This window comes from Lathyrus oleraceus, chromosome 6, assembly GCF_024323335.1.
Source record: "Lathyrus oleraceus cultivar Zhongwan6 chromosome 6, CAAS_Psat_ZW6_1.0, whole genome shotgun sequence".
Lineage (NCBI taxonomy): Eukaryota > Viridiplantae > Streptophyta > Magnoliopsida > Fabales > Fabaceae > Lathyrus > Lathyrus oleraceus.
The window spans coordinates 24,918,876-24,934,401 of NC_066584.1; the positions used below are offsets into that span (position 1 = coordinate 24,918,876).

Sequence of the window (15,526 nt, forward strand, 5' to 3'; positions counted from 1 at the left end):
CTCAGCGCATCTGCAACTACATTAGCCTTACCGGGATGATAACTCAATTCAAAGTCAAAATCCTTCAGTAATTCTAACCACCTTCTCTGCCTCATATTTAACTCTTTCTGATCAAACAGATACTTCAGACTCTTGTGATCACTGAACACTTCGAACTTGGAACCATACAGATAATGCCTCCACATTTTCAACACAAATACAACAGCTGCAAGTTCTAGATCATGCGTAGGATAATTCCTCTCATGAACTTTCAACTGTCTAGAAGCATAAGCTACAACTTTACCGTTCTGCATCAAAACACCACCAAGACCCATCAAAGAAGCATCACAATAAACAACGAAGGACTCACCAGGATTAGGCAAGATCAACACTGGAGCACTGGTCAACCGCCCCTTCAACTCAACAAAACTCGCTTCACAAGCTGCATCCCACACATACACTTGACCCTTCTTAGTCAACTGCGTCAACGGCAATGCCAACTTAGAGAAGCCCTCAATAAATCTGCGATAATAACCAGCTAACCCCAGAAAACTGCGTATCTCAGTAGCAGACTTCGGAGTCTCCCACTGTAATACAGCATCAACTTTAGCCGGGTCAACAGAAATCCCACCACTCGAAATCACATGGCCAAGGAAACTCACTTCCTTCAACCAGAACTCACATTTAGATAACTTTGCATATAATTTCTTTTCTCTTAACACCTGCAAAACAATTCTCAGATGTCCTGCATGCTCTTCTTCCGTCTTAGAATATATCAATATATCATCTATGAACACCACAACAAAATTATCAAGGTACGGATGAAATATACGATTCATATATTCCATAAACACACCTGGAGCATTAGATACACCGAACGGCATCACAGTGTATTCATAATGACCATACCTCGTACGGAAAGCAGTCTTCGCAATATCATCTGACTTCACTCGGATCTGATGATAACCCGACCGCAAATCAATCTTACTGAAAACATGAGCTCCAACCAACTGATCCATCAAATCATCAATCCTCGGCAATGGATACCGATTCTTGATAGTCACCTTATTCAACTGCCGGTAATCGACACACAACCTCATCGTACCTTCTTTCTTCTTCACTAACAATACTGGTGCACCCCAAGGAGAAACACTTGGACGCACAAACTTCTTCTCAAGCAATTCTTCAAGTTGCTTCTTCAATTCAACTAATTCAGTTGCCGACATTCTATAAGGAGACATCGACACCGGACTCGTACCTGGTACTAAGTCAATGGCAAATTCGACTTCACGTTCTGGAGGTAATTCACTTACATCCTCCGGAAACACATCCTGAAATTCACAGACAACAGGCAAATCTACACTCACCACTTTCTTATCCGTTTGCAGAGACGCAAATAAAGCGAATATCTGAGCTTCATCTTTCACAAATTCCCCCACCTGCCTAGCAGATAGAAATCTTGCCTCATCATTCTCACCAACTTCAGAAAACCGCACCGTCTTACTATAGCAGTTGATAAACACGCCATAGAATTCTAGCCAATTCATTCCCAGAATAATATCAATTTGGTGCAAGGGTAAGCACACCAAATCAACCACGAACTCTCTCTCAAAGATCGTCAAATGACAACCTCGACAGACAACAGAAGTCTTCACAGAACCATTAGCAGGAGTATCTATCACCATACTTCCACCTAGGGACGACATAATCACACCAATCCTGGTCGCACACTCATACGAAATAAACGAATGAGTAGCACCAGTGTCAACAATAGCAAGCAATTCAACATTATTAATCAAGCAAGTACCTTTAATCAAATTATTTTCTTTAGGAGCTTCAGTCCCACTCAGAGCAAACACCCTACCAGTAGTATGAGCTGCAGTAGCCGCCTTCTTCGGTTTCGAGCACTGCGAACTGATATGGCCTTTCTCGCCACAATTAAAACATGTCGGACCAGCATCCTTACATTCCGTAACTCTATGACCAGCCTGACCGCATCGGAAACATCTCAGCACTTTCTTGGTACAGCTATCAGCACGGTGGCCTGGCTCGCCACACCTGAAACATTTACCAGCTATGGGAGATCCTCCCCCACTTGGCTTCTTCTCATCTGCCACTTTCTGCTTACCTTTACCATTCGGAGATGCATAAGGACTACCACGATCCTTATTCTTCTTCTCACTAAGACTCTTGTAGTGAGCAGTCTTAGCCTTGCTATCTTCATCAAATATCCTGCACTTGTTAACCAGTGTAGGAAACCTACGAATCTCCTAGTAACCAATGCCTTGTTTGATCTCGGGACGCAACCCGTTCTCAAACTTGACACACTTGGATTCCTCAGCATCAGCATTATTATAATGAGGACAATACTGCACCAGCTCCTCAAACTTCGAAGCGTAATCAGCAACAGACATGTTACCCTGCTTCAGTCCCAGAAATTCCATCTCCTTCTTACATCGCACGTCAGCAGGAAAATATTTTTCCAGAAAGGCCGTCTTGAACCTTTCCCAAGTCATCTCAGCACCTGGTACTGCAATTCTCTGGCGAGTGTTATCCCACCAGTTTTCAGCCTCTTCAGATAACATATGCGTACCAAACTGCACCTTCTGTGCTTCAGTACACGTCATCACCCGGAAAATCTTCTCAATTTCCTTCAGCCAAATCTGAGCACCATCTGGATCATAGCGCCCTTTGAATGTAGGAGGGTTATTCTTCAGAAACCTTCCCAAATTCCTAAACTCGTCGACCGGCGGATTCTGCTGCGCCTGCATAGCCTGCGCCATAGCAGTCAAAGCCTCAGCAATCGCACGGTCATTTTCTCCAGCCATACTCTGCACAACACAACCACAACCGTTAAATATCGACAGTGTCATTTACACTAATCGACCAACAGGGAAAACCTCACATTATGATTCGACTGGACTGACCATGCTCTGATACCACTAATGTAACACCCTTCTACCCAAACGACATATTTAAATAGATTATCAGAGTACAACATGTAGAAGAGTTTACATTTCTTACAACATAACAATTATCGCATCACAACATAAAACATATTATTTATTTTATTTAAAACTTCGCAGCGGACAACAACAATAAATATTATCATTCATCATATAACAATTCATAATAATGGTTCAACATTATCTCAACGAAAACGTCTCAACATGTTAATCATCATAAACAACGTAAATAATAATCAATTATCTATCGAATCCCATAACCCCGGTGTCACATGACCAGAGCATTTGACTCGACTCTGTAGAATAACTCTACACTTATTCTTCAAACCTCAACAATAGCTACTCCTCTTTATCTGCACATTGCTCATCATAGATGAACATAAACACATGCAGAAGGGGTGAGAATTACATTATTAAATAATAATATAACGACAGAAATATAAACATAAATATATTTCACATATGCCAACACAGCTCATCATAATCCTCATAATCAACATATTCATGAACATCAACAAAACAACATATCAAATGCAATGCACACACCCATGCATGACTCAACACGACTCGGTATACCCATTTTGTGACCAACTACAGGATCACCACTCCCAGATTCATCACCATAGAATCCGAGTTCCCCGTAAGGAACCAAGCCTCTCAACAAGCCCGGAGTCAACAACATCATTGGAACTCAGTCCGTTCATCACTAGGCATCGGCCTTTCATGAATGCATGCACACCAAGCATGCATCATAATCAACATAGCAACAACAGCATCATATAGTCATGTTATCATCATCATTAACGCATTCTATCATAAAAGCATATCACATCATGCCACATAATCAAATACAGTATTATCACACTCTACTAACATCTATACCACTCAAAGCAACGGGAAATGATCCCTCGTATACCATGCATCAGCTAAGTTACCCCGCTCAGCCTAAACAACCAAAACTGCACAACAACAGCCCCGGAAAGACCACAGTCTGCCCATACGCGTATTGCCTATACTCATACGCGTATTGCCCACACCTGACCAAATCCATACGCGTATTGCCCATGTCCATACGCGTATGCTACGCGTATCACATTCCCATACGCGTACCAACAGAGACCAAAACACGTTCAAAACATCATCTTCCTCATCCATACGCGTATTGCCTAGCGCCATACGCGTACCAGCCATCTCATACGCGTATTGCCTAGTGCCATACGCGTATGACCAGAAACCAGATCTCCAGATCTGCAATGGCTTCTCTGCTACGAGATCTATCCAAATTCATCCTTCCACAGTCCAAATTTCGCACAAAATCACTCATATCATCTAATACAATTAGTCTCCTATTCGATTTCACAATTCCTAACATCATTGCATATAATTTCTACGAATTCTTCGATTAAAATCCCAAATTCGTTCATCTAATATTTCACCATTTCAGCATATTATTGTTTAATAAGGTTCAGACCCCTTACCTCTTTGGATTGAAGGAAGCTCTGAGCAATCTTTGGCCTTTTCCTCTTCCTTCTCTTTCTCTTCAGCGTTTCTCCCCCCTTTCTCTGACTCTGAGGCAAAAACACGTGAAAACAACCTGAGTCCTCACTTTGGCCTCTTTTATCCAATTTCCCCTTTTACCCTTCCACTCTTCATATTCCATTTATTTTATTTATTTAATTATTATTAAATAAATAACATCTATAATAATAATAAAAATAATCCAATAATTCAACTTTATTTAATTAAATTAATAAAATAATATTAACTCAATTAAATAATTCTCTTATTTTAATCGGGGTGTTACATCTCCAACCAGAATATTGGGATTTATTTTCCCCTGGAAAAACTTTTCGGACGCATAATTCATTCATTACATCATTTCACAGCATACGCATGCATGCAATGTTCGCATTTATTTTCAAAAAGCATAAAACAACTCATGCATCATGACATGGCATGAAGCTAACTTTATTTTTCAGGTTAATTATCCTCCTGATACAGTCAAAATAAAGATCCATTCAGACGGATATCTTCATCGATTACATTCAAGATTCAAATACATCTTTCAGATATAATCCATATGGACATCCATTCGGACAAGCACTCTGATATCCTCCTAATGGTGGCATCTTTAAGCCCGTCCCAGACATTTATTGCAAATACAACATACACGAATATTATCAGATATAGCCTAACGTACGGTTCATTCTGATTCCGCCCAACATATGATTCCTTCAACTATTCCAATACGGTCTAACGTACGACCCATCTGGATGTTCATTTCCTCAGATACTACCTAGCGTACGGTACATTCCGAGGTGTAGTCTAGCGTACGACTACTTTTCGTCAGATACAGCCTAACGTGCAGCTCATTCTACAACTCAGATACGATCTAACGTACGATCCATTCTGATCTTCATTCCTCAGATACTACCTAGCGTACGGTACATTCCGAGGTGTAGTCTAGCGTACGGCTACTTTTCGTCAGATACAGCCTAACGTACGGCTCATTCTGCAACTCATATACGATCTAGCGTACGATCCATTCTGATTCTTACTTCGTCAGATACAGCCTAACATACGGCTCATTCTGCAACTCAGATACGATCTAGCGTACGATCCATTCTGATTCTTACTTCGTCAGATACAGCCTAACGTACGGCTCATTCTGCAACCCGGATACGATCTAGCGTACGATCCATTCTGATTCTTATTTTGTTAGATACGGCCCAACGTACGGCTCATTCTGCAACTCAGATATGATCTAGCGTATGATCCATTCTGATCCTTTATCCCCAGTGAAGTCGACAGCCTGATGGATGACTCACTATACGGTCTAGCGTACGACCCGGTGTGGCACCCATGTCTTCAAATTGGTCTGATGTACGACACACTCTGAAGCTCTCATCATCAAACTTCCTGGATGGCATCTTTAAGCCCATCTCCATCAAGACTAACTTTTAATTAACAAGTGCAAATTTTTGGGGCATTCTAAGTGTTCAATAATCTTCCACCTCCAGACCACGAATGGCGTACATACCATTCTAACTCTCTCGGTTTAAGAATATTGAACAGGGGCAGCTGTCATACCCCAAAATTTGCTCGTTAATCTTGCAAGACATTTTTCAAGGCACTCCAACTCATTTTTCAAGACATTGATCTTAAAGGAACAAAGGCCCAGCACACAGGTGACCCAATCCAGAAAATGACTTAAACTGGCTTGCTCGCTAGGCGAGCAAAATCCTTCGCCTAGCGAACCCTTCGCTACACCACTCGCCTAGCGAAGCTTGCGAATACCAGAAATTTTGGGCTTCATTCTGAGCCCATCAGGTCACAGAAAAATCATTATAAATACCAAGACCTCATTCAGAAAAAGGGAGATCTTTTGAACGGAAAAGGAGAACACAAACACACACAGAGAGCAAACCCTGGAGGCTAACCAAAAGAATTCAGAGCAACCCTAAAGGAAACCCTGAAGGAAACTCATCTGCACAAAGGTTACCTCCGCCCACTCGATTCAGTACAAACCCTAAGAGTGATCTGCCAATTCAACGTTGCAATTCAATTGCAAACAGGTTTGTCTTACCACTACCGCTTTATGTTCCCAATTTACATGTGACATAATGTTTGAATTTATAAATATATCTTAGTTTTCGCACGTAGATCTAAATATGCATGGATGTTTTGAATGTTTAACCATGTAATTTCTGTAATGGATGCCATAGGGTGTGGAGCTTGCTGAAATCGCATTGTTCTTAAATTCAAAACCCATAGCCGTTCGCTAGCACATCGCTAAGCGAACATGTAGCGAGGGTTCGCCAGGTCCTCGCTAGGCGAGGCAGCAGCGAACATGACAGTCGCTGATTTTTCTGTTCTGATTTTTGCTAATCTGACATGTTTTATTGTAACCATGCATGGTTTACCTGACATTATTACTGTTGTGATTCCTTTTGGTTTGGTGCAACTCTCGATTGCACCCTGATTTAGTATTCTGACCTGTTTGCTGAATATTGTAAGGGCTCACATACTCCTGGAAAAGGTAGCTTGCTAGGTATTCCACTTTATTTGTGGGATACCCCTGTGGAGATTCATCCTAATTACCTAATTGATTATAATGTGGAGATTCATCCTAATTACCTAATTGATTATAAAATATTGCCTTTGAATATGTGATCTTGGACCTCTCTTTGTTGCCTTACGGTATTACAGTATTACGGTATTACGGTCATGTCCCGCGAATGTGGGGATGCACTTAGCAAAGACCCTTCGGTTAAATCATCATGTCCCTATAAGATAAATCATAGTCACTCGGATGTTGCCTGCGAATATATGATTTTTGTCCCTCGATGACCCGTCGTTGTAGCCTATGGTTAAATGATGATTGTCCCTTCGAATGCTAAGGTATCCTTACAAATGTTGCCTTCAATGACCAATCGATGACCCTACGATGTCTCTTTTACATCCAAAGGATAAAACTACTTACTTCTCAATAGTAAGGACAGTTTTACCCTCATAAGGATAGGAAATGCCCATAAAGACCTTGGGTAGGTATAAGTCTTAAATGCTGGCTCACAACCTAAAACATTTTTCATACATCACACTTTGCAAAACATCTACTAGAAAATCACCACTTGGTATACATTCATACTAGAATCATTGCCAAGTTATATTTTTCTAAACAGCTTTCAAAATTAAACGAGATAAATACTTTGTATACATTCATACAAGAATCATTACAAAGCTAAACTCTCTTTTCAAAACATTTTCTAAGTAGTTCACAAACACTTTTTCAGACAAGAAAAATATAAGTGATCCAGTAATTAAGAGCCCATGGGTAACCATGGATACAAAGGGTGCTAACACCTTCCCTTTGTATAATGTACCTCCCGAACCCAAAATCTAATCAAGGTCTTTCCTGTTCTTTTCCGTCTTTCCTTATTGGATAAAAGAAAAGTCGGTGGCGACTCTTGCTAACCGCGACATTTGCTTTCCAAAGCAAAAACACAAAAGTCCAGTTCACCGTATGACAGGATCACACCTTAGTATTCTCCTCAACTATCATTCATTGGGTTTGCATTGGGAGAGATTACCAAGTATATTTTATTATATCATAATTTATTTTCTTTGTTTACTAACCAAGAATCCGAAAATATGTCTAGTGTATCTTTGTTTCTTTTGTAGGTAGTGTGTGTCCACCTGTGCCTCATCAAGCTCAACACTAGGGTTTGAGACTCTCAGTGCAAGGGATCAAGCAAGAAAGAGTCTACATTGGTTATAAGAATAATATATGGGTCCTCATGTTCTTTATTTGTCATTTTGATCAAGAGTTCATCAAGAATTTGAAGCTTGTTTATCAAGGAATCCCTATTTCATCTCGGTATCTTGTGTGCCTTCCTCAGCAAGTTTATTCAAAAATTGGTCAAAGATATCAAGGGATAGTTTATTTTACATCATCATAAGCATATATTATCCTCCATGAGCCCCTAATAGCAAAGGAACTTCAAGTTTGCAAGTTGATTCAAGGAAGTTGACCAGAAAAGTCAACTAGTCAAATCTAGGGTTTCCTAGTCCCTATCTCCTACAATATTTTTCATATGGAAATGATTCCAAGAGTAAAGTTACTCTTTATGATATTAAAAACAACTTTCATGTTGACATAAAGATCTAATTTTGCTTGTAAAGTCATTTTTATGGTGAACAATTATAAGTCATTTTGTATGTGCCCTAGATAGAAGGTCAACTTCCAAGAATCATAACTTCCTCAATTTTTATGATATGAAGATTATCCAAGTTTAATGATCAATTTAAAGATGTATTATTCAACTTATCTTCTTTGATAAAGTTCAAATTATACTTGAAAAATTATGTACCATGAGGAAACATTATAGATCCATTTTGGTCCTCATCATTGAACAAGCAATTTTCCTCAACTTCTAAAATCCATAACTCCATAATGCAAGCTCCAAATGGTGTAAACTTTGTGATCAAACTGAATATAATTGCAAGGTCTACAACTTTGTAGAAGGAACCAAAGTCATTTTAAGCTCACATCAAAAGTTATTCAAGGTGGAAAGAGAGGTCATTTGACTTATAACTTAGAAAAAAATTCTAAGTATGTTTAATTCTTCCAACTTCAAGGCCCGAATTATCCATTTTCCAAGCTTCAAAAAGAAAAAGTCCCAACATCAAAGTTGTACCTCATAATGGTAGCTTTCTAAAGAACCCAATATCACTTCATTTGGATGAGAATTGGAGGACTTGCTCATAGGTTCTTTCCATGGCTTAACTTAGCAACTTTTGAACTCCAATTGATGTACAACTTTGCATGGCCTCATGTGATGATCTCAATAGCATTTTGGCACGAAATTGAGTGGATTGTAATCGTCATTTGGACCTGAACACATGCCCATGCAACCATGCAACATTGAATTGTTATTTTTGGTTCAAAGTTTGAATGGTGTGGAAATCATTTCATTTGCCTATAAATACATTGTCATTGTCTCATAATAAAAGAGGACCCTTGCCCAAGCTTTGTCAATCAATCTCATAGCCTCACTATACAGAATAACTTGAAGATTTCTTTGAAATTAAGCTCTTGTTCAATTTCTGTTTGTGAACAAGAAATCTAAGGATTCATTGCCACTTTCGTTCCATTGGACTCCTGCAAGTAAGGGGAAGAGAAATCAAGTGGAATTGCATCAAAGATCAAGTTCCAAAGCTTCTGTCAGAAGGTGATTTTTCTCAAATTTTTCCTCTTCGATCCTCTCTCATTTCTCAAGATTTTGACTCAATTTTGGGATGGCTGAAGTCTTACCAATGTAGGCAATGTTTCTGAGTTGTTTTGAGGTTGAATCGAAGCAACTCAGGTTTGACACCTCAAATTTCAACTCCACTTTTCTGATTATAGAGTGAGAGATGGAAGAATTGGAGGTCATATTCGTGTTTCTTTCATTTTTCTCTTTAAAATGGTGTATGATCCATTAATTCTTGGAAGCTTTTTGGTCTGACCAGTCCGACGAAGCTTGCCGGAGAAGATGACAAGAGCTAGGGCTCCAGTGGTGCGTTGGCTCATCCCTCACTCTCAGATCTTGATCACACGTTTTAATATGGTTCCTTGTTTTTTAATTACCAAACGTGTGATGTGTTAACTCAGGCTCATCATGGAACGCGCGTGTGTGACCATCAGATCTGCCACCTCAATTAGTGAGGGAGATCTGATGACCATTGTTTTTTCTGATTTGTTTTATTTTCTGAATTGATTTTTAGTTAGCATTTTCTTCCAAAATGCATTATAATTTCATTTTTAATTCAAAAATTATGGGACCAACACCAAAAATTCAAAAATAATTTTCTCTTCCCATTTTTGATTTAAAATTAATTTTTGGATTGAGTTTGATATTTTTAGTGAATTTTGTGATTTTTGACTTGTTTTAATTGATTTTTAAATACTTTTGACTTTTGAAAAATGTCAAAAAATTAGTCAATGGTTGTTTGACCTTATTTTACCTATTACAAATCCCTTGGTCATTTTTTTTTGATGATTTGAAGGAATTTTATAAATTTAGTATTTGATCATGGATAAGCCAATTCCACACGACAGAAGACGGAGAACTGGAGAAGTTCCTGGTCCGTTTTATTTGGATCCGGTCCTTTTATTTGGGTTTGTGTGTTTCCGATGATTTTAGTTTAGTGTAAATTTAAAGATATTTATTTCAAATGTTCTATCAATATAAAAAAAATTATATAAGGTACAATAAAAAATTATCAAAAAACTTGGTGGCTAGACTCAAAAATTTAAAGGTGAATAATTTTGAATCTTAGACCCTTTTATAAACTGAGTTGTATTTACATCAGCTGTTGATTACTATAAATTTTATTGATACAATTATATTTCTTGGATAAATTACACTAGCGGTTCATTAAGTTTGGCTCATTTGTAAATTGGTCCTTCAACTTCTTCTTTTTTTGTTCAAACAGGTTCTTTTAAGCATCAAACATTATGTTTCCAAGCTTCCTTTTCAGCTTTTACTCAACTTCAAATTCAGCTTCTAAATTTCAATGGAAGCTTAACCTTTGAATTGGTTGTGAGTGTGTGAATCTTGAAAATAGAAAGAAAAAAACATAGTGAATTCCAAAAGAATTGGCAGCAGCAATACTTCTTGGAGTCAGTCAAAAAAACGTAGGATATTTGAACCCAGACATGCAAACTTGAAGGAGTTTGAAGAACAATAAATAACTTTAATTTAGGGAATATGTTATCAACAACCAAAATTTAACTTCATAATTTGCCACTTAATTAAACAGTTTAACTTCAGTCATAACTACCTTTAAAGTCATAATACATTAGATGATTTGAAGAGAAAACAAATCATTATGAAGAGTCTTACACCTCATAAATAACTTCAGCTTCTCCCGACACTCTTTTGAACCGAATTAGTTCCGGAACCAACTCTGGTCTGACATTGACAATAGGCTTCACAACCATCTTTTCTAGCACAGGCGAATAGAGAAGTAGAAATCTGATAAAATCCAGTTCGGGTTGGAAACCAGAGATGCCATCTATTGTCACATGTCGCACTTGGATGGGTGTGGCTGGCCTCGAAAATGTTTCATCCCAATTATAGACACTGACGGTTGTCAGAGGGACATTATGCAGCTCAATCCGTGCCTACATGCAATTGTTAAAAATCCATGGATCAAAGAGGGGAGATAGTTTGCATAAGAGAGATATAGAGCATAAGCATTAGCATTGTATTGATTGATAAAAGATGGAAATGAGGTACACTAGTGCTATTTTATAGTAATCTACTGCACTGACAATGTAACTAACTATCTAAAGTGTAACCCACTCATACGTTCCGCAGGCAATATCACAAGTCATATTTACAAGTCTGAGAAACTAATTTTCACATCTTTAGATAGATACCTAAAGTAAAAAGGTTTGCAAACTCTAGAGGTTAATAACTACGTAAAAACAAAAACATGGTGTGCAAGTGCAACCAACAATCAGAAGCAAAACAGAGTAAAGCCAAGCTAAACTAAATGAGTACTCACAGATATTTTTAATTTTTGAAGATTAGGTGAGCTTCTGAGCAAGCAAAGCGCAGCCGAAATTTCCTTCAAGTCATCAAAGTTTATGCTTAAGGAAAGATAACTTAGGCCAATACAAGGGGTAGGAAGCTTTATTGGCAAAAGACCTGCAGCCAAATACTGAAGTAAAACAGAAAAATGACTCTAAATTAGGGGTTACATACACATGATTGTGGTTCATATTTAGCAATATTAGGTGAGTCACTCCTAAAGTCAAATTCAAAATTCAAATGCTCAAACATTATACCTTTAAAAAACAACTACCAATCACTAGGCTTTGAAGGTGAGGTCGACGATCAAAAAAATCGAGCAACTTGCTAGAGCGTCCATGCAATGTACGTAGATTGTTTTCAGGGCTCAAATTCAACCTTGAATCAACGATTACCGTAACTAATTGGAAAGTGTTGTGAAACCTAATACCCTCAAATTCACCAAAAACTTCAAAAATCTTGAGATTTGGTGCGTGAATGTTAATTTGAGTTAAACCATCAACTTCTGTCAATTTCAATTTTTCAAGGAGAGGGCATCCAGATATCAAGTTTTCAAAAACATCTTGAGTCATTGTAACCAAATTTAAATCAAGACTCGTCAAATTCCTAAAGCCTCCAAACTCCTTTGGAGGTTTAAGCCAACACCATTGTAGTTTTAAATAATGTAAACTTTGACAAGAGAATAAGCACCAAGGTATCTTATAGTATTCTTCTTTTTCCTCCATCAGAACTTCCAACACAAACTTTATAATAAACCTTCCGGTTAGATGAAGAATCCATCTATCAATATCACTCACAAGAACTTCATCAATGAGATCATATTCAGAGAATTTGAACATGTTGATTGGCCCCGAATGAACTAAAAGTACATGATCAACAATTTTCACCAACTTGCTCTGATTAACTAAAGCGTCTTCCGAAAAGACACCTTGTCTATCAAACACAAGATTTGGAAGTGTGTACCATTTGTTCTTCCATATTTTGGATAAAACACTTGTTCTCACCGCTTCCCTAATGGGCAAGTAAGACAGAATATGGTCTATTACATGACTGGGTAAGCAACTAATTCTATCTGTCACGGTTTCAATAACTGTTTGGCGAGTAAGCTTCTTTTTTTGTTTTCTTCCCTTTAGATTGATACATAGGCACATTCAGGAAGCAGAAAACAAACAAGGTTAGAGTATTCTATCTATCTATGTATATATACAAAAATCATAGTAAACTCAAACTAATGTAACTTCATTCAATAAATGAAAACACCATAGTTATTTACTCTTCTAAAACCAAATTATAAAACGGAATGGTTACTGTATAGTACAAAGAAGAAGACTTTGAGAAAGTACCATGGTTAAGCTACGGCTTGAGTTGTTCCATGAAAAGGTGATCTTGGAATGTGATTGCTGCAACAAAGAAGAAACTTCAATTAATTTGACAAAAAACACAAAGATGAAATGATGCATTGCATGTTGAAGAAGAAATCAAATGAATAATCATATATACTCTATAAAGAAAGGTTTGTTCTAATTTGTTGTTTAGGGTTCGCACCGTAACCGTACAGTCGAGTCAATACGAGTATGCCAGTTATCATCATCATACTAAATCTACAACTTCTCCTCAAAAGTTCCCGCCAACCTGCCAAATTTTATAATAAATAAAACCAAAAAGTTATTAATTAAATAATAATAATTAAATAAATATAAATATAAATAATAGATAAGTGATTGGGCTGACATATAATTTATATAGCCCATCATCACTATCACAGTCACACAGAAGAAACACAGCCCAAAAACCAGTTGAACAGAGAAAAAACAGAGCTATTTCAGAAAACCCCAAAATGCAGCAAAACAACAACAACAACAAAAACCCATCAATCTCACTCCACAACACTCACGTCAAGCTACTAGCCTTCGACCTCCTAACCCTAACCCCACCACCCTCCCCAGACCAACCCTTCACCCGCAAATCCATCCCCATCACACGCCTCGAAGCCGTAGGAACCATCACCCTCCGCGATCACAAACCCTCTAAATTCCTCCGTTTCGCTGTCGACGATGGAACCGGTTGCATCCCCTGTATCCTCTGGCTTAACCACTTGACTTCCCCTCACCCGGCTCGCCGTCGGAGTCCGCAGGATCTTTGCCTTCTCGCCGACGCCGCCGCGAGATCTGCGGAAGTAGTGAAGGTTGGGGCTGTTGCTAGGGTTAGGGGGAGAGTTACGGCGTTTAAGGGGAGTGTTCAGATTACTGTGACGGATGTTGTTGGTGAAAGGGATCCTAATGCGGAGATTTTGCATTGGGTTGATTGTGTTAAGTTGGCTCGTAACTGTTATAATCTTGTTACTCTTTCTTCTTCTTAAGATTCTCTACCACCTTAAACAACGTTGTTGTTGTTATTGTTAGGAATCGTTAGTGTACTTTTGATTTGTGTTTTAAGAAAAAGTTACATTACCAATGTGTTATGTTGACTTGTTGTAAGAGGGAACAAAGATTTTGGAGATATAAGTCACATGATAATTCACTCTCCATGTAAAAATTATCGTTATTCATTTTTAAGGGGGCAAATACGTTTTTATGATAACAAAATATTTTTTTCTAATTTATTCATATTCATTTACATGTTGGTTTAATTGATAAGATGTAAATTTATTTTTTTAAGGGGGGAATTACGTTTTAAATGATTAGTGAGAAAATGTTTATAAGTTATTTGAAATACAATTATGAAAGCTCTTAATTTTAAATTAGTGTGACATATTTTTGCTCTTGTAATAACTAATTTTTTTAACCCCAGACCAATTTGAAAATAAAAAAGATGAGTTTTCAACTTGTGGGAAGCTATTGACCAATATGAAAGTTAGTCAACTTGTTTTAATTGTTGGTTAGTCAATTTTATAAGTTATGATTAATTAATAAAAAATATTGTTATTAGTATATATGGGTTTCTTCACCAACTCCATAATTGATGTAACCCCACACTAACTCATATCAATATTCATTTTTAAAATACTTTGCGATTTTTCTTTTCACCTAATTTGAATCAATAACACACTCTTATTTCACTGACTCAGACAATTAACTATAAACATCATAATCAAATTCAAACATAACTATTTCTTTATGTTTGCTAAAGATGAATCGTTTCAAACTTGATTATGAGAGGATGTGCATTCATAAAGGAAATTCAATAAATGAAAATGAAAGCGATAAGACAAATAACAAAATCATCGTATTAGGGTACTCCCCCTAAATATATTAGGGACATGCAACTACATATCTAAAGTGTGAGGATGTATGGCATTGATGTGGCAAGTTGGTGGTGTATGGCTCAAACTAGAGATGGAAAGGTTAGGAGATACAACCCACTTATCAATTTAGTTGTGTCAATCATCCTCTTGGCGTGTATATCTTGTATTATACAATCAATGTCAATAAAAATTATTGGCAATTAAGTGTTTGAATAAGTTTAGAAACATGAATAAGATAGAAAGTAAAATTAGGCATG

General features: G+C 37.6%; 1 protein-coding gene and 1 pseudogene across 1 annotated transcript; one reads left to right on the plus strand and one right to left on the minus strand.

Moving 5' to 3' along the window:
- The window catches only part of LOC127092198 (uncharacterized), a 51,083-nt pseudogene extending 37,178 nt beyond the window's left edge, over window positions 1-13,905 (minus strand).
- LOC127092199 (CST complex subunit STN1) lies at window positions 13,863-14,619 on the plus strand. The gene has a single exon (XM_051031032.1). It carries the CDS (start codon window positions 13,863-13,865, stop codon window positions 14,382-14,384), a length of 522 nt encoding a protein of 173 aa, XP_050886989.1. The 3' UTR covers window positions 14,385-14,619.
- Window positions 14,620-15,526: the final 907 nt, after the last annotated feature.

What these genes read in the sequence shown, in the direction of transcription:
- LOC127092199 (XM_051031032.1), top strand. Translation starts at nt 13,863, where the DNA reads ATGCAGCAAAACAACAACAACAACAAAAACCCATCAATCTCACTCCAC.